The 21,639-nt window shown below is 25.9% G+C and overlaps 2 protein-coding genes across 2 annotated transcripts; one reads left to right on the forward strand and one right to left on the reverse strand.

Moving 5' to 3' along the window:
* Window positions 1-272: 272 nt before the first annotated feature.
* PADL01_0012800 (PIR protein) lies at window positions 273-1,427 on the reverse strand (the record flags this gene model as incomplete). The annotated part of the gene is made up of 2 exons (XM_028680370.1): window positions 273-1,220; window positions 1,374-1,427. The coding sequence occupies 2 exons, from the start codon at window positions 1,425-1,427 to the stop codon at window positions 273-275; spliced, it is 1,002 nt and encodes a 333-aa protein (XP_028541148.1).
* A 3,786-nt stretch (window positions 1,428-5,213) lies between these two features.
* On the forward strand, window positions 5,214-20,431 carry PADL01_0012900 (erythrocyte membrane protein 1, PfEMP1, putative; the record flags this gene model as incomplete). The annotated part of the gene is made up of 2 exons (XM_028680371.1): window positions 5,214-18,890; window positions 19,295-20,431. The coding sequence occupies 2 exons, from the start codon at window positions 5,214-5,216 to the stop codon at window positions 20,429-20,431; spliced, it is 14,814 nt and encodes a 4,937-aa protein (XP_028541149.1).
* Between the last annotated feature and the right edge of the window lie 1,208 nt (window positions 20,432-21,639).

Raw genomic sequence — 21,639 nt, forward strand, 5'->3', positions numbered from 1 at the left:
AAATATTACATTGTTCTTGAAAATCATATATTATAATTATATATATGTGTGTGAATATATAAGAGATGTATTTTAAAAAGGAAATTAAAAATTATAGTTTTTAATAAGTAAAAGAAAATGATATTGAAAAAATAAATAAAATAAATAAATAAATAAATAAAATATATAAAACATAATAATCATAAAAATATTTATACCTTATATAATTTGTCCAATAAAAAACGCAAAACAATAAATATATTTATCTATATATGTGATCTAACAAAATATATTTATTCTTTTAATAATTTTATGTATTGTAGTTTTTTCTTCATTTTCATTTTTCTTCTATATCGTAAAATTAAATAAATTATAAGCATAACCAAAACTATAACCACTATTGCAACAATAGAAGCAGTTATAGCTGTAGAGTACGTAAAACTTGTAGCAGTTACCTCAGAAACCTCTGCGTCTGTAATTGAGGTTGCTTCAGAAGCTGCTTGTGCAGCAGCAGTTTTTGTATGTGTTCTTACAGCGCTCAAAAAAGTAAATTCACTATTGTCTTTGAAAGCACATATAGCGTCTCCTTGAAAACCATCCTCAGCGGCAACACAAATTTTATCTCCTAATTCGTTTATAGAAGAAAACAGTACATTTGGATCATTAAATGTTTCTGCAGTAATAAGTGTTTTCCAATCAGTAGGAGTTAAACTAGTTAGACCTAATTCTTTTTTTAATATTTCAATGGATTTAGCAATACCTGCCTCAATACCCTTTTGAGCAGCAACTAACATAGATGTATTTAGCCACCCCGCATACCCTACACCACTAACTAACCCCCAACAAGGTGCAATTGCTCCCATATTCTTTCCACAAGTGAGACAAATTTTCTCTGTTTTATCTGCTAACGATTTTTCGCACACACATGTAGGGATAGCGTCACTATCTAGATCTGTTTGTAGTGCTCCAAATTTGTATTTTAATTCTTTTTCTATTTTATCTTTTAATATAATTTGCTGTATTTCTTTGTCGCACTGTTCCTTACACTTCATACGTTTATCATGCATCCTTTCGTCATATTCCCGAAAACGTTTCGATGTTTGTCTATCAAATTGTTCCATCACTGATTTCATTTCGGGGTCATTATCATAAATGGACGTATATAAATCGTATTCGCATAATATTTTATGTATTTTTGCTTTATGTTTTATAGGACTTTTAAGGTTCCTTTGATTATGAGCCTATAAAAAAAGTAATATATATGTGATATTTAGTTGTTTTTTTTATGGTTTTATATATTATTGTAACTATGTACATTTAATATTTATACAAATATTATATATATATATATATTATAATAACAATGTTTTCATGAATACATTATATAAACTTACCAATATATTTAGTAAAAGTTTTAATAATAAAATATTAATATAATGGACTTTCATTTTTGGTATATTTATAATAATTTATTATTGAAATTAATAAGTAAATAATTAGTATACAATAATTTATTTTAATTTATAAATAAAGTAAATATATTTAATCAAAATATGATTATAAATGTACAAAGTATCTCAATTAATTTTCATTATAAAATTCATTATTGGAACCACATTTTCCCTTTTATTTAGAACAAAAAAAAAAAAAAAAAAAAAAAAAAAAAAAAAAAAAAATATAATAAAAGAAAGAAAAAAGTAAAATAATTAATTAAATAAAAATAAAAAAAAATTAGATAATAATTATTTTAATTTTTTTAAAATGTTGAATTTTAATTTATAATAGAATTTAATTTTATGTAATATGATAAATTACAAGGAAAAAATATGTTTTTTCTATTTTTAAAACATGTTACCATATAGTAACAATACAATGAATTTTTTTTTTTATGTTGTAAAATATATACATATGTGTAGAATAATAGTTGTTGAACGTGTACATTACATAGAATTTACAATTGGGTACAACATATGTGGATAATTAGTATTGAACATCTATGTTCCCAATATTATAATTATATGAGGCTAATTGTATATAACAAAATGTCTTATTATACATAAACGTATTAGAATATATTTTAATAGTAATAAAAAAAAAAAATTACTTAATATGAATAATTTTATATTTTGTTCTAAAAATTGTTGTAATATTTTTCTCTCTAATGTATCTAATATTATATTAAGATATATATATGTAATTATTTTAAAATTATATTAGATTACAAAAAAAATATATTTATATAATTAAAATACAATACATATAAAAATTTGTAATTAAAATAAAATTTTTTTTAAAAAAAGGAGACATTATAAAAAAAATAGAATAATATAATTATTATAATATTTGTTTGATATTCGTGGAACTTATACCATCATAATCATTATATAATTTAGAATTTATTTTAATAATATTATATATAAATATAATCACTTTATATATTATTTAAGAATTTATTGATATATTAATTGTATGATTACTAATTGTTAGGATATAATTATATATATTAATAATTATATTACTTATTATATATATTGAAAATAAAAAAAATACATTTTTATATAATATAATAAATATAATAAAAATAGTGTTTTTAAGATATTTTTATTTAATAATAATAAAAAAAACGTTTTGTATATTATTTCTAAAATCGTAACAATTTTCTATAATAATCTTAAATATAAAATAAAATACATATATAACGTAACAAATATATTATACATAATGATAAACACTATGTTGTTCTATAATAAAAAATATCCTTCTGCAACATTATTTGTAATGAAATTCACAGGAATACTTTTTCGTAAACGAATAATTCTGTTATCACATCTTCCATAATAGTTACAGATATAATTGAACAATTATATATATTCAATATCAATATATTATGATTAGATCTAATTAGATACTTATTATATAGAATTATATATATGAAGTGGTAATTTATATTCATTATTATAATAAATAAACATTAAATGTCTTAATATAGGAAAGAAAAATAGATATATGATATACTTATCAAAATAGTTTATATTATTTACTTAATATTATATATTTCTAATAAGGATAATGAAACATAGATGAATACCTAACAATTCCATATTATGCTCATTATAAATGTGCTATATCCTTACATATATTCTCATTTGAACAACAAATAATTATTTATTTTTAAAATGTTTTATGTTTTTTCATATATTATGATTCATTTGATTATATTGTTAAATGATAAAATGAACCTTTTAACGAAAAGTATAGAAATATATTTTTTTCTGTTCTTTAACGAATAATAATTTTAAAAAAAATATAAAAAAATAGGTACCATAATAGAAAATAAATCGTAATTGATTATCAATTTGTTTGTAAACCCCACCATCTAGACCTATATATATAACTTGGTGGAACTATCATTAATCCTTTAAATGTTTTTTTTTTATATGATATAGATAATTATTAATATATATATATATAATAAAAGTACCACAACATATTATAATATGTATGTGAAACATATTTATACGTAATTTCTTTTACTAATTTTGTATGATGGTAGAAATGTCATATAAAGATAATAATAATAACGTAAGATACATATTATGAAACTGGTGATTTGTAGTTAGAAAGAACCTATTAAGAACACGTTAAATTTTTAATAATTAAATGAACGGGGAACACAATAATATAAAAAAATTAAAAATGAAAGGATTAATATTATTTTTCTAAACGGTTTTGTGTTGTTTCATTTTATTTTATTTTATTTTATTTCATTTTATTTTGTTGTTTTAATATGTTATTTATATGGACCTGAGATTATGGAATATGAAAATACATATGTTAATTATATATATTTATCATATTTCTTAGTATTTTATTCCAATTCGTACTAGAAATACAAGGAACACAATATAACAATAACACGTAATATAGGAAATATAACAAATACATGAAATAAATTAAAAAAAAAGAAAAATATTTTTTATTTAAATATAATAATACTCTTTGTGTTCCTCGTAATTTTCATTCTTGTTTTTCTTGTTCTTTATTTTTATTATTTTTATTATTATTATTTTATTTTTTTTTTTTTTAAGTTTCTCATTATTTATAATTATTTATTTATTGATATATAATTAATATATTCCAAGCTATGAATATATAATTGTTAAATATTACCTTAATAAAAGCATACAGTATATATATCCATTTCTATAATTGTTTTATATTGAAAAAAAAGAATATTATTTTATTAATTTATCTACAACATATACTACATATATATAATTTTTTTTTGATAGATAAGTTATATATATTTATCTACATTTTCATATATAAATATTTTTCTTGAAAGGTATATCCTTAAATAAATTTTATATATATTTTAAGATTTATATTTAATTTTTTTTCTTTTCTTTTTTTTTTTTTTTTTTTTTTTTATTATATAATACGTATACTTATATTACAACTATTCGTTAATAAAATTTTATATATATATATATATATTTGTGTTTGTAAAATGTATTATATAAACCATTTTTATCATTAATGTATGCGTATTCTTTAATATATATTTATGTTTTTGTGATATGTATATATTAATACATTTTTATGTTTTAGTGATATTAATTCGGCAATATTTTTTTATGTTTTAAGAATACTTATTATCTATATATATATGTATATATATATATATATATATATATATATATATATATATATATATATATATATATATATATATTTATATGTATGTTTTATTATTTAAATTTTTTTTTTTTTTTACAATAATATTATGTTTTATATATAAGAACAAGTATATTATATAGTAATACTAATTACTATTGTCATGAAAATAATAATATATGTACATATTTGTCTCTTGTTTTTATTATATATATTTTGTTTTGATAATAATATTATTTTGAAAAAATGTTTCATATAAAGAAAAAAAATTTTAAATAAAATATACTAATTGTCATGAAATAATAGTGATAAAATAATGGCTTACAATATAGTGGTTTCAAATATAATGGAGATAAAATAACTGCGTGAAATAATATTAATAAAAAATAATAATATAATAATGGCAAATAAATACTTCCATAAAAAAATGAATAAAATTAATTTAAATAAGGGATATATAAATGGTTTGAGTTTTTGGGGATATGTAATATTTTTTTGTTTTTTTTTGCTATATTTACAATGAAGCAAATTGCTAGAATATATAATTGGGAGGCATCATGGGAGGAACAGAATCTGCACATCGTTCTCGTGTATTCAAGGAGTACGCAGAGGTTTTGCCATCAGATGTGGATGTATGGGATTATCCTGAATACATTTCCTTTTTGAAGAAAGAAATTGAAAACCAAAAATGGAAAGATGTTAAATATAGAAGGTTGTATGAAAGAAAAAAAACTTGGAAAACAGAAAAAGGTAAAGTAAGTGAAATATGTGCTTGGGAAGAAATACAAAAAGAAATATTTCAAGCAGTTATGGAAAAATATTCATATACGCCTCATACATTTGAAGAAGAATCAAAAGGCATAATAGAAAAAGAACGTAATAAGAATTTTAGTACAGAAACATGTGATAAATTTAATCATACCTTAAACGAAGAAAGTGGAATTATTAAGGAAGTTCAAAAGAAAGTATGTACTTTAAATACTGTAGATGGTCTATGTATACCTGTAAGACGATCGAACTTTCAGTTCGATACTATAAGTAAAAATATTAGTAAAATAATATCGGTGAATGAAGAAAATGAAAGAATAAAATCAATTTCTGCTGTAACGTCTGCTATATCAACACTTGCGCAGCAACTAAATGATAAAATTGTATCATTAAAAATGGTATACCCCGAAAATAAAGATTTGTGTAAACTTTTGAGACGAACATATGCCGATTACAAAGATATAATTGAAGGTAACGATATAGTAGATAGTAAAACATCTAGTGGTTTTCAATGTTTATTGAATGAAACTAAGAAAAACCTTACAGAACCCAATACTGCTTTGTCGTTATTTAATCAATATTTTAAAAAACAAGTAGAAGATAATTTATATCTAAATAATGTCGATTCTGGTGATGATACCCAAACACCATGCTATTTAGATGATATTGATTATACTGGAAAACCCCAATGTTTACGTTTTTTGGAAGAATGGTTTGAGGATTACTCAAAAGAAAAGGAACGTTTCGAAACAGAAATAAAAGATATATGTGTTGAAGGAAAAACCAAAGAGTTGAAATTACTTAATGGAATAAAATACATAATACCTTGTTCACAATACTGTGATGAGTATAAAAAGATATTGAATAAAGGAAAAAGATGTTATGGTAAATATATTACTGAATGCAAAAAAAATGTGGAAAATCACCGGATATATGGAGACCAAAAGTTATATCAGGCAGAAGTTGATCGTATTCAAAGAATAACAAAAAACAAATATAATTGTAGTGACGCCGATTGTATAAAAGATGGAAACGTAAAATTAGATGCATTTTTTAACGCTAAAAAACTTTCTACAAATAAAATATATTGTTGTGGATGTATAAATAATGTTAATGATATAAAGGAGGTATTTGGAACAAAGCATAATGAATCCAGTTATATTGATGCGATATTAAATAAATTGAAAATATGTGCACCAATAGATGACACATTAGATGGAGCTACAAACGGTAAAATAACAACGAACAGCGGAAAAGTTACAGATATATGTAGTATAAATTTTGGTGATTCTTTTTTGAGAGGAAAAGAAAATTGTTATGGAGTTCCATGTACCGGATATTATCTAAAGATAAAAGATTGGATATGTAATTCTGCAAAAAATAGTTCCGGAGAAGTTTTAAAAAGTGGATGGAGTGATCAAAACCAAAGTGCCTGTTTACCTCCAAGAACTCAACGGTTATGTCTAGGAAGATTATATTCTAATAATTGCACCGAAAAAGGTATTCAAAATATTGATACTAATGAAAAATTATTAAACGAATTAGTTATTGCAGCAAAATATGAAGGTACACAATTACATAATAAATATATAAGTGGTGATACAAATAATAGAACGTTTGATGAAAAAATGAAAAGATTATGTAATGCCACAAAATATAGTTTTGCTGATCTAGGAGATATAGTAAAAGGAACAAGTATATGGGAAAATAATGGTACGTCTTCAATGGAAAAAAATTTAAGAAGTATATTTGTAAGAATACATAAGACATTCTATTATAAAAATCATATAAAATATAAAGATGATGGAAATGATCCTAAATATTTGAAATTGCGAGAATCCTGGTGGAACACCAACAGGCAACATATATGGAAAGCGTTAGTTTGTGGTGCCAAGTATTTTGATAACACAAAATCATTGTCGTGTATAAAAGAAGAGGAACCACCTAATATTGACTATATGCCTCAATTTTTACGATGGATAATGGAATGGAGCGACGAGTTTTGTGAAGATCGTAGTAAAAGGTTGAAAGAGTTAGGTGTAAAATGTAATATTTGTAAAGATGTAATAAATGGGGGAAGTAGTTGTTTAAATGGAAAATGCCACCATAATGGATGTCAAGAAAAATGCAAAGATTATGAAACGTGGATAAAAGAAAAATATGATTTATTTAAGAAACAACAAAAAAAATTTGATAATGTTATAAAAAAAAGAGATGAGAAAATGTACAATTATTTTGTAAATGATTATAAGATATCTTCTTTTTTGTCAGACCAATTAAAAGAAAAATGTAAGAATATAAATAAATTCGATAATAATGATGCATTTATGGAAGTACCACATGATTGCAATTGTAATACAAGTTTAGGAAGTGTTGATACAAATAATAAATGCATAAATCCAAAATCACCAGTTTTTTGTAATGAAATCAATAGTAGAATAAAGGACGATAAATTGTCTAGTATAAAATGTTTAGGAATGGAGTCAGACAAGGATATAAAATGGAAAAACAATAATACTCCTCATGGTGATAAAGCCGAGGGACGATTTATTAAATCATATAAACATATACCTAAAGGTGTTGACGTTTCGCCCAGAAGACAGAATTTATGTATTGCAAAATTAAGTGAATTGCTAAAGGACAAAAATAATTGGACAGAACAGGAATTAAAACAGGTACTTTTAGCGGATGTTGTCAACGAATCATATAATATATCAAAATATTTAAAATCTGAACCTAACCCACAGTATAAGGTAGAAGCAAATAATGCTTTAAAATATAGTTTTTTGGATTATAAAAATATCATTGAAGGGACGGATTTGGTAGAAAATCATATCGATAATGGAATAAATAATATGATAAAAGGAATTATAGGAAAAAATGGAGATCCTACTGGAGAACGAAAAGTGTGGTGGAATAAAAATGAAGATTGTGTCCGTCAAGCAATGTTATGTGGATATCACAAAGGTCATACAGATAGTGGACATCCAAGTGAACAATTACTCAAAGATAATGATAATACAGAACAATTTTTGTATTGGATACAAGAATGGTATGAAGATTTTTGCAAGAAAAGACATCAAATGAATCAAAGTGTTGAAAAGGTATGCAAGGATAATGATAAAGAAAATGCAAATTATGAATGTAATAATTGTATAGAAGAATGTAAAAAATATAAAGAATTTTTAGCTATTAAAAAAAGTGAATGGAAAAATCAACAAAATTATTATGAGCAACATCATAAGAAACAAACCCATAAAAGTCTTCAAGAATATTTAAAATTTAAGAATTCTGGTTTGGAAGGATGCAAAAGTTCAGAGAACAAATCCAATTTAGATACTATATTTACTAAAATATTTGGAGATAATGAATCTTTCTGCGGGTGTGAAAAATATGATACTGTATATATGAGTCATTCTAATCAGAATAATTGTAGAGGTCTTTTAAGATTTGACGAAAAAAAATGGAAAGATAATAAAACAAAAGATGGAAACGATATACATTTCACGAAATTGCCTGATAATATGTATGTTTCTGCAAGAAGACAAGGACTTTGCATAAAGGGTATAGATAGTATACCTATTAAACAAAAAGAACCAAATGAGAAAAAAGAAATTTTAAGGAAACATATTCTGGAACTTGCAGCTGTAGAAGGATATAATATAGGAAAATATTATAAAGAAAAAAAAAAAACAAATAATGCCAATTCTAATAAATATTCTTATAGTGTAAAAGAGTGTAATGCACTTAAATATAGTTTTTATGATTTTAAGAATATAGTTATAGGTAAAGATTATTTAGAATTAAGAGAAAAAATTACTGACGTAGCAACTGCAACGGAAGAGAAGTTCCTTATAGCGTTTAGTAAAGGAGAAAAACCTAATAGCGTTGAATTGAAAAATATGACTCAAAATAGAACTGAGTTTTGGGATAAAAATAAAAAATGTTTTTGGAATGCTATGTTATGTGGGTATACAAAAGGCATAGACGAACTCAATTTAGCTGCTGGTTGTAATCCAGATGATATACCTGCAGAAGAAAATACACCTCAGTTCCTGCTATGGTTAACTGAATGGGCTGAAGATTTTTATGAACAACGACAGAAAAAAATTGAAGAAATCAAAAGTGATTGTGATTATTGCAAAATTAACCATGACAAAAACCAACCTAAGTATTCACAAAAATGTAATCCTAAAGCTAAATGTGAAGAATGTAAAAGAAAATGTGATGAATATAAAACATGGATAAAAAGTTGGGAACAACAATGGGAACGTTTTAAAAAATATTATGAAGAACAAAAGGATAAAAAGAATAATGAATTTAACAATTATGTTACCAATAACGATCTTTCTCAGTATGTTGTAAAAAAATTGAAAGATATAGGATATAGTAATATTACCTCTTTTGATGAATATGATGCATTTGCTAATTATCCTAGTGGATTTCAAAAAATATGTTCATGTGATCCTATGGACACTACCTCATCAGGTAGTACGAACGACGAAAATAATTGTGATGACAATTTTAAATCTGAGTGGACATGTGACGACACAACTGGACCTACGACAACAAAAAATATGTGTATTAGGGAAAATAGTATTATCGGAAATGTTGATAATGATATTGAGACCTTATTCTTTAATAGTTTTACACAATGGTTAGATGAAATATCGTATAATTTGAAGGAAAATACTAATACCTTATCCCAAACATGTAATAGAAAAACGATTGGTGCAATAAATAATGCAAAATGTAAAGAGTGTAAAAAAAACTGTAAATGTTATGAAGAATGGAAACAAAAAATCGACGATCAATGGAAAAAACAACAAACATATTTTGACGAAGAAAAGAAAAAACCAGACAGTACAATGAATGATATTGAACTTAACGAATTTTTATATGCATATTGTTGGACAAAAGATGAAAAGCGTACAGAAAATGAATGTTATCCGAAGGATACAAATAAAACTATTATTGATGAAAAAATAGAAGAGACGAATACACGTAATAAGAATGTATGTGGTATATGTCCTGAAGATCATACAAATAGCAAAGATTTGGTTGCGGGTGATAAATGTAATAATATTAATAATTTGGGTATAAATGGAATATGTAATAAAAAAGTGTATGATGATGTACAATATAATGGACATAAAAAATATTGGACAAATGCAACTATAAAGAGTAATATAAAAAATGATAAAGTTTATGTGCCTCCAAGACGACAACAATTATGTATCTCATATCTTGTAAAAAATAATATTGATAGTGAAAAAAAGCTTAAAGATCTTCTTATTCATAGTATTAAAGGTGAAGCTCAAAAATTGTATGAATATTATCAAAATGGAACACCTGTAACAGGAAATGGTGATAAAAAGTCGAAAGACGATAATGGATTACCTATAGGATTTTGTAAAGCAGTGGAACGAAGTTTTGCCGATCTAGGAGATTTCGTTAAAGGAACAAATTTGGATTATGCTGGACAATCACAAGATGTAAAATCTAAATTGGATGCATTATTTAATGGAAAAAATGAAAAATATCGTACAAATTGGTGGGAACAAAATAAACGAGAATTATGGAAATCAGTGAAATGTGGAATAAACGGTGGTAAAGATGGTTTAGAGTGCCCCCAAAATATTGATTTTGATCGACGTGATCAGTTTCTGCGCTGGTTCGAAGAATGGGGAGAATATGTATGCAAGGAACATACAAAAGAGTTAAAGGAGTTGTTGCATCATTGTAGTGGTTGCAGGAGTAGGTGTCCTAATGGTAGTAGTAATGGAAGTGGATGTAATAAAGATAATTGTGAAATGGCATGTGATAAATATAAAACGTGGATACAAAAACGACGAGAGCAATGGAACAAATTGTCAGACAAATATGCTGAAAAAAAATCACAATATAAAGATGATGATGAAGATGAGGCAACGATTTGGGCGAAAAACATGATTCCATCTATATATTTGAAATTCTTTAATACTGATACGTGTTCTAAAACGTTCTTTAACAAACTTTTTTATAAGAATTTCGATTATGGAGATCAACAGGAATTATGCGAATGTGACAAAAAGAAACATGATATGGAAAATGCTGATAAAACCGATGTACCTGCACCGGATATTATAAAATCTAAACCTTGTGAAGTTAATAACAATATATCTACATGTCATGAGAAAAAATTTGACCGTGTGGTATGGACATCACGTTATACACGACCGCAAAAAGACGGAAGTCGTATGTTTGGTGTCTTCGCCCCTCCGCGCAGACAAAAACTTTGTGTCGGAAACATATGGCAACATGCAACTGACAAAAACACTTTATTGAACGAATTGATGCTTGCAGCAAAAACGGAGGCAAAATATTTAAAGGATTATTACGACAAACAAAATGGTGCACAACGTAGTAGTAAAAATAACGAATTGTGTAAAGCTTTGGAACGTAGTTTTTATGATTTGGGAGATATAGTTAAAGGTACGGATTTGAGGCGTGGAGCGATAGTTACGGCAACAGACAACAAAATACACTCGATATTTAAAAATGGTGGAAATAGTGGTAATACACGTAATGAGGAACAAATAAAGGAGGAACGCAAAACATGGTGGGGATCTAACAAATCTGATATTTGGAAAGCAATGACTTGTGACCAAACATGTGCTACCCCTTCCCCTAGTGAAAATGTCCCACAATTTTTGAGATGGTATGAAGAATGGTATGAAGATTTTTGTCAACAACGGAAAGAATTATTAAGAGAAATAACGAGTAAGTGTCCTAATAAAAGTAATGATGCACAATGCGAACAAAATGATAGTGAGTGCGAAAGTGCTTGCTCGAAATACAGTAATTGGCTCACACCTAAAAAATTTGAATGGGGAGCACAAAAACAAAATTACCAAATGAAAAAAGTTAATGAACATATGGAAGAAATTCAGTTCCAAAATGTTACAAAAGGTAAAACTACTATAGAAGAGTATTTAAAACACAAATATAATAATAATGTTGAATGTAATAAGGCTAAAATTGACGATATAGATCAGATTGTTGTAAAAAAAGACGACGATTACAAAAAGCATTACGAACCACTATGTAGCAAATGTCGAATGAAAAAATTAATTGATAAAGTAAATGAAAAAAAAAATCCAAAAAAAAAAAATCCTTCTACACCTAGTTCAATTGGAGAAAATATATGTGAAAATGGATATGGTGTGATTTGTAAATACGTGACAAATACCGGTGCAATAAAGGTTCCTTTTTATCCTGATGAAAAACATACGCAGAAAAATAAAGATGACAGTACTATGAATTGTGGTGGAATACCTAGTAATGCATCAGATATTAAATGGGTAGGTCAAAAGGATCATTATACGTGGTTACCAAATTTGGACAAAAATATCGTTGTTTCACCTCGACGACGAAAATTATGTTATAATGATCTAGAGAATTCAAAAAGTATTAAAGATCTAAAAAACAAATTATTAACATCTGCGGCTAATGATGCGTATAATTTAGGAATTAAATATCATGATTATAAAAACCATTATGGAGTAAAACCTTGTAAAGCATTACAATATAGTTTCAATGATTATAAACATTTAATTCAGGGTGTTGAACTATTAGAAAATGCTAATAAAGGTATTGATAAAAAAATAACAGACATAGTTAAAACAATAAGTAACTCACCATCTAATAGTGGTAACACAGACGAAGAAAAACGTAAAGATTGGTGGAACGCAAACAAAAAATGTGTTTGGGAAATTATGAAATGCGGATATGAAAAAGGAAAGGAAGTAGCAAACAGAATAAATAGTAATGGAAATGATGTACCAGATTTAACTACAGAAGAAGGAGGAGGTACTGGAAATGAATGTAAAATTCCAGATGATACAAATAATAGCGACCAGTTCTTATCTTGGTTGAGCGAATGGTACGAAGATTACTGTAATATAAGAACGAAATTGAAATCAGACGTGGAAACCACTTGTAATATTGAAAAAGACACTTTTCATTGCAAAACATGTATTGAAAAATGCGATAAATATAAAGATTATATGGAAAAGAAAAGAACTCAATGGGATAAACAAAAAGAATACTATAGTACTAAGAGAACAAATGGAAAGGCTAGCGGATATACTGGAAAGGATGCTAAGGAGTACTTGATAGATAAATTTACCTATACTGTTAATTGTTGTGGTGATGTAGAAACAAATATAGATCTGTTTAATACACAACCCTATTATGATGTTGATTCGCATTGCAGGTGCAAAAATTTTGTTGAAGAGAATAAATATAAAGAAATTTCGGGTCAAAGTAATTGCAAGGGGCTAAAAAAGGAAGCGGAAGATACAACTAAAGGAGCTGGGATTAAATGGAAACATAAAGGTACGACATATGGCTTTACATATTTGAAGGAATTATCTGAAAATGTTTTTTTTTCTTCTCGAAGACAGAATATTTGTTTTCAAGATATTGACAACACACACAAGAAAGTTAATAATAAAGATCAGTTGCGAAAACAATTGATGAAAGTTGCCGCAACAGAAGGACATAATTTAGGTCAATACTACAAAGCAAAAAATGGAAGTAGTGGCAATGATAAATATTCGTACGATGTCAGTCCCTGTAGTGCGATGAAATATAGTTTTCTTGATTTACGAGATATAATTCTAGGTACTGATAATTTAGAAGAAGATGGACAGGGTACAGAAACAAATTTGAAAAGAATATTTCAAAAAGATGGTGACGGCAATCCTGGTAGTAATGAACGAAAACAGTGGTGGGAATCCAACAAAGAATGTGTATGGGATTCCATGAAATGTGGTTATCGAAAAGGTAGAGATGAAGGAACTAATAGTAATATTAGTGAACAAGAATTAAAAGATTGTGATAAAATACCTGATGATAAGGATTATCCTATCGGAAAAAATAGAGAAGAAGGAACTGCATATCAGTTTCTTCGTTGGTTCACTGAATGGTCTGAAGATTTCTGTCAACACAAAGAAAAAGAATATGGGAAATTAGTGAAGGCATGCTCAGATGACACGTGCACTAATGTAGTTGATAAAACAAAATGTGAAAGTTCGTGTAAAACATATAAAGATTTTATTAATAAGTGGAAAAAGCAATATGATAAACAAAGCGAAAAATATTATAAGGATAGAGTTAACAAAAAGTATGATTCTAATCCTTCTGTTAAAGAAGATGTTGATTCTTCACAACAAGCCTATAAATATTTAAACACAGTTTTAACTAAAATTTGTAAAAGCTATGATTGTAATTGTATGAAAGACGAATCGAAAAGTACCTCCTCAAACCAACGACATAGTGGTAATGGCGGTATCGTAATTGAAAATTATGATACACATATTCCCGCATCATTGGATCCAGTACCAAGTGGTTACGACAAGAAATGTGAGTGTGCTAATTCAAAGCCTGCACCTGAACCTATACCTACTCCGCATAGTGGACCTGATGGAGGAAATATACCAGGTGGCGGTTCTGGAGCAGATACTTCTCCTGATCCTGGCAAAGGTGGTGGCAAAACACCTAGTATAGATCCTGCAGGTGGTAGTGGCGGACAACCATCTCCAACTTCACCTTCATCATCAAGAACGAACCAAGATTCAAAGGAAGAGAAAAAATACATTCCTGCACCTAAACATATTTTAAATTGTGTAGATGAAGCAGCATATTATGTAGGGAAAGAGGCACAAAATGCTTTAGATGATGTAAAAAGTAAATTGAATGGATCAGAAAACCACAATGTATTTAAAACACAAACAACTGGTGGGAGTACTGGTAGTAGTTGCACAATTATTGATTCTATTAATAATGGGCAAATATATAACGTTGATACAAATGAAAATCCTTTTGAAAAAAATGAAGAATGGGATTGTGACAACGACAAACTTAAAGTGGCCAACCAACATATATGTTTGCCTCCGAGAAGGAAACATATGTGTCTAACACCATTAGAAAATATGGACCCAACAAAAACTACAACTTCAGATGAATTATTCAAAAAAGTTTTGCGTACTGCTGCTAATGAAGGAAAACATTTGAAAGACAAATGGGATGAAATGGACAAAAAACAAAATACAACAGCCTCAACAAGACCAAAAATAAAACCACACGAATTGTGTGATGCTATGAAATATAGTTTTGCAGATCTAGGAGATATTATTAGAGGAAGAGATAAATATAAAGATAGTAATGGTAATAATAATAAAATAGAAGATAATTTAAAAACTGTTTTTGAAAATATACAACAAACAAATGACAATTTAAAAAAAATATATACCTATTTACACTCATTTCGTTCTGCTTGGTGGGATGCAAATAGAAAATATGTTTGGGAAGCTATGACCTGTTCTGCACCAGAAAATTTTCAACTTTTTAAAAGACTCAAAGGTGAATCATCAACACGCTTAACCCATGTATTAAATAGATGTGGAAATGAACAGGATCCTCCTTACGATGATTATATCCCTCAAGGTTTTCGTTGGATAAAAGAATGGAGCGAAAATTATTGCAACATTCAAAAACAACATTTAGATGAATTGAAAACAGGATGTGGGTTATGTTATGGGAATGATTCTGCATGCTTGAAACATCAAAAAGGTAAATCTTGTTCACAATGTCAGAAACAATGTAAATCTTATATTGAAATGGTAGAAAAATGGAAAACTCAATGGAAGGAACAACAAGAATATTATAATCAATTATATTTTAGTAGAAAATTGGATAAAAATAATGGTGAAAATATTAAAAAATTTGTAGACAAAATGAAAGAAAAATGCAATCCCGGTCCCATAAATGCAGCTATATTTGTTGAAAACTCTAGTAATTGTACTAATATTTCATTCAAAGAACAACAACCTAGGCCACCAAGTCAATCTGTTAGTACATCTTCATCATATGCATTTGAATTGCCACCTAAAGGATATGATGTTCTTTGTGGTACAACCTATAGAAGATCATGTGAACAGTTAAATACACCTGTGTCAGGTGATAGTTTCGTTAATTCGTATAAAAAAGAAAATATTATAGGAGAAGGAGCCACATGGAAAAGAATTCATGGTACTTCTATATATGTTCCTCCAAGAACAAAACAATTGTTTTTAAAACCATTAGAACGATTACTTATGAAGATTAATACGTCTTACCATATTAATGAAAAACATTTTTCTAAAGCATTACAAAAATCTGCATTTATAGAAGCCAAAAAACTTTCTGAATATTATAAAGAACGTTATAAAAATGAACATAATTTGCTATTAGATGCAGATGGACAAACATCTATGTATAAAGATAAAGCTATTACGGAAAATACATTATCTGCCATGAAAAGAAGTTATGCTGATTATGGTGATTTAATCAAAGGAACAACAAAATATCGTCATAATGGTATGATTTCTAAAATAAATATACTAACAAGAACACTGGGATATGTAGGATCACCAGAACAAACACGTGTACATTTCTGGAATAAACATAAATCTGATCTATGGCATGCTATGATATGTGGATATAATGGTGCAAATCCAAATAAATTACTTGATAATGAAGATGTAATGTGCAAATTACCTGATAATGATACTGAACATGAATTTGTACGTTGGTTTACTGAATGGACAGAAGATTTTTGTGTTCAATATGAGAAAAACATAAAAATATTAATGGAAAAATGTTCTTTTAATACTTGTGATGAGACCGATAATAACTTAATGGAATGTCACGAAATCTGTTCTAAACATAAAGCATGGATTGGCCAAAAAAAAGAAGAATATGACAATCAGAAACATAGATATAGTATTGAATACAAATCAGTAAATGGAGAAAAAGGAAATGCTCTTGAATTTCTCAAAAATAAATGTAAACAAAAATGTGGATGTATAAGTGGAAAGGCAAATAATAATGATATCGATAAAGTTTTTCAGGAATATCCTGAAAACTTTAAAGAAAAATGTCAATGTTCACCTGATCCATTGAATAAATGTCCAGATAATAATAATAATACAATTTGTAAAAGTTTTGAGCGTATTCATCATTGTTCCAGAACCATATTTGATGAAACACTTTCTCAATGGGGTAATGCACTTATAAAATATAATATTGGTCATAATGAAGGTGTGTTACTTCCTCCTAGAAGAAAATATTTATGTATAGAATCTTTTAGAGGAAAAACGTATAAAAATAAAGAAGAGGATGTTTTTAAAAAGGATTTACTGAATGCTGCTTATAGTCAAGGAAGATTACTAGGAAATAAATATGCTAATGATAAAAATGAAGCATTACAAGCAATGAAATATAGTTTTGCTGATTATGGGGATATAATTAAAGGTACGGATATGGTCGATATTACGACATCTACAGATATAAAAATGAAATTAGAAAAACTGCTTACAGATAATCAATCAAGTGCACAAAAAAGTAGTAGCTCTAGCCTACCTAAAGATGTTAGTGGATGGTGGGATCAAAATAAACAAAAAGTCTGGAATGCTATGTTATGCGGGTACAAAGATTCTGGACATTCAATTACAAAAGAAGATTGTAACTTACCTGATGATACTACACATCAATTTTTGAGATGGTTAGTTGAATGGGGAAGACAAGCATGTCAGGAAAAAATATATAACGCAAAAAATGTACGAAATGAGTGTGATGATTATATTCATTATAAAGGAACAGGAAATGGACAAGTTAAAGAAAAATGTAAGAGAGCAACATACAAATACGAGCAATGGATTAAAGATAAACGTAACATATGGGATGAATTAAGAAAAAAATATGAAAAAGAAAAAAATAAAATTACTAATAATTATCCTCCAACAACGGCCAGACGTTACGTGAAGAAAAATTGTCCTGAATGTAATTGTGCTTTAGAACATTTGGAAGAGAATGATCAAAAAAATACAGAATCAGATGATGATTCAATAAATAAATTAATTAATAGAGCAAAAATGGATTTACCTGATGGGGGGTGGGGTATATATATGGGTCCACTGAAACCTCCCAATCTCCCATCATTGCCTGAAATTTACACTTTGGCACCTTTTATCGAAGCTGTTGTTAAAAATGTTTCAAAATCAATAAAAGATACAGCAGATACGCTTGAACCAACAGTTGTATCAGTTAATGAATCTGTAACTAAATCCATTACAAACCTTAATGATGAAATCAATGCTCTAGTACAGAAAGCTAATGATCCTCTTGATAAAATATTTGATGAATTTATTAATTTTGGGAAAAAATTATCTGAACAAGGAAAACAATTTTTTTCTACAGGACAAAATATAGTTAATGAAATAATAGATATATTTGAACGTGTAGATCCTTATGCAAAAAACAAAGCAAGAGATTGGCCTCCAAAATCTACACCTAGTTTTTCCGAATACATCAATCCGAACATATTAGTTCCATCTACAATTATAGGAGCAGGATCATTACTGGCATTTTTTTTATTGAAGGTACATGTATATGACACAATATGTTTTCATGAATATATTTGTGTAATTGCAAATATAAATGTATATATATTTACATATTTATTTATAAAGAATATTAAAAAAAAAAAAAAATAAAAACAAAATTAAAAATTAAAAAAAAAAAAAATAAATAAAACAAAAAATTAAAACAAAAATTATATTCATAAAAAATTTTAAAAAATTTTATTATATAAAAAAAAAATTAAAAAAAAAATTTATTAAAAAAAAAAAAATTATATAAAATTTTATACAATGAAAATTCAATTTAAATTTAAATAAAAAAAAAAAAATAAATAATAAAAATTTTATATACATATATATATTTTTGAACCTACATAAACATATACATATATACATACCTATACCTACATATTTACATTTTTTAGAAAAAACCCAAAACTTCTGCTGTGGATATTTTTCGTGTCCTTGATATCCCACAAAACGATTATAACATACCTGATGAAACATCCACTAATAGATATGTACCTTATAGGAGTCAATATAAAGGCAAAACATATATATACGTGGAACGTGACGGTGATAGTGAAGATGACAAATATATGTTTACATCTGATACTACTGACGTGACTTCATCAGAAAGTGAGTATGAAGAGATAGATATAAATGATATATATAAACCACGTAGTCCTAAATATAAAACTTTAATTGAAGTAGTACTAAAACCAACTAAAAGTGGTGATACATCAAATAGTGGTGATATATCCACTAATAAATTTACTGATGAAGAATGGAATGAATTAAAACAGGATTTTATTTCACAATATTTACAAAATGATAATATGGATTTACATAATGAAAATATCATTGATGATAATATGGATATGGAACCTAATACTACACAAGATAGTATGGAGGAAAAACCTTTTATTACATCCATTCAAGATAGAAAATTATATAGTGATGATAGCGAAATTATATATAATATTAACTGGAATATACCAAATAATATTAGCACTAATACTGCGACATATAATAGTTTATATAGTGGAATTGATTTAATAAATGATTCGTTAAATAGTGGTAATGATATTGATATATATGATGAGTTGTTAAAACGAAAAGAAAACGAATTATTTGGAACAAATTATCAAAAAAAAACATCAATAAATAGTGTTGTCAAGGGAACAAATAGCGACCCCATACTCAACCAACTAGATTTGTTTGATAAATGGTTAGATAGACATAGAGATATGTGTAACGAATGGAATAATAAAGAAGAAATGTTACATAAATTAAAAGATGAATGGAATAAAGAAAATAACCAACATATATTGGATATATCATCAATTCATAATGATATGAATGATCAAACATATAATGTAATAAACACTCACGAAAGTAATGATATAACATTTGTTGAAAATCTTGGATCAACAAATATACCACACAATAATATTCAAACAAACAATTTACATACAAATATTTATATGGATATCCATTATAATGAAAATAATGATATACCAAGTAATGATAATTTGGAAAATTCGTATAATTCTTCATGATATAAAAAATATAATAATATTTTAATTGAATATGAACACCAAAAATAAATGAATCGAAAAAAGTGGGGTTTGAACAGAACATATTAACAATATAGTAACAACTTATTCCAATATATAAATATATATATATATATATATATATAAATCTCCACAAAAACAAATATTTATATATATATATTTGTGTTGTAAAAGATATATATTTTTTTTTTTCTCTTTATATACATATGTTTTCCAAATATAAATATATGTATATATATATTAGGTATTGGGAAATTTCATTTTAAGAATATACAATAATTATTTTCGTATATTTTAATATTTTATTCTATATTTTGGAAATGTAACAATATTTTCAACTTATTATTTTATTTTATAATTATATATATATGTTATGTATTTTTTTTTATATAATTTAAATTGTTTTTTTTATGCATAATTTTTTTTTTGTCATCCATATATATATTTTTTTTTTTATGCATAATTTGTTTTTTTTTTTATACATAAATTTTTTTTTGTCATCCATATATATATTTTTTTTTAATTTAATTTAATATATTTATTATTAATTTATAAAAGTTATCAAATTTTTTTACGAAATTCTTTTTAAAATTATAAACACAAAGAATATTTCATACCTTAATGGTTTCATTTTTTTTTTTTTTTTTTTGTATAAAATAAAACACATATATATATATATTACATTAATTTTTATATAATATATATCTCCACAAAAAAAATTAATTTATTCAACACATGTATATATATAATTCAAATATTTCATCTTTATGAAAATATTTTGTGCATATCATATATATATGTAATGAATCACACAATATAATTAAAATTTTTAACTATATTATTCAAAAAAACATAAATTAAAATTTATATAAAATATATATATATAATATTTGTAAATTATTATATGTTACTATACATTTAAAAAAAAAAAAAAATAATGTTTAAATCAATTTAATTAATGAATTAAAAATCATTATTTTTTTTTTTTTTTTTTTTTTTTTAAAATGAAATTTAATAAATATTTTGTTTAAAACACACAAACAAATTTAATATATATATATATATATATATATATATTATACGGATTAATTATTTTATTAAAATTAGGATATGTATATCTTCGGTCACATATATATCCAAGAAATATAACCAAATTTCCATCATCATAAATTTTCATCACTACTATTTTC

Source organism: Plasmodium sp. gorilla clade G2 (assembly GCF_900097015.1).
Source record: "Plasmodium sp. gorilla clade G2 genome assembly, contig: PADLG01_00_15, whole genome shotgun sequence".
Classification (NCBI taxonomy): Eukaryota; Apicomplexa; class Aconoidasida; order Haemosporida; family Plasmodiidae; genus Plasmodium; species Plasmodium adleri (nom. inval.).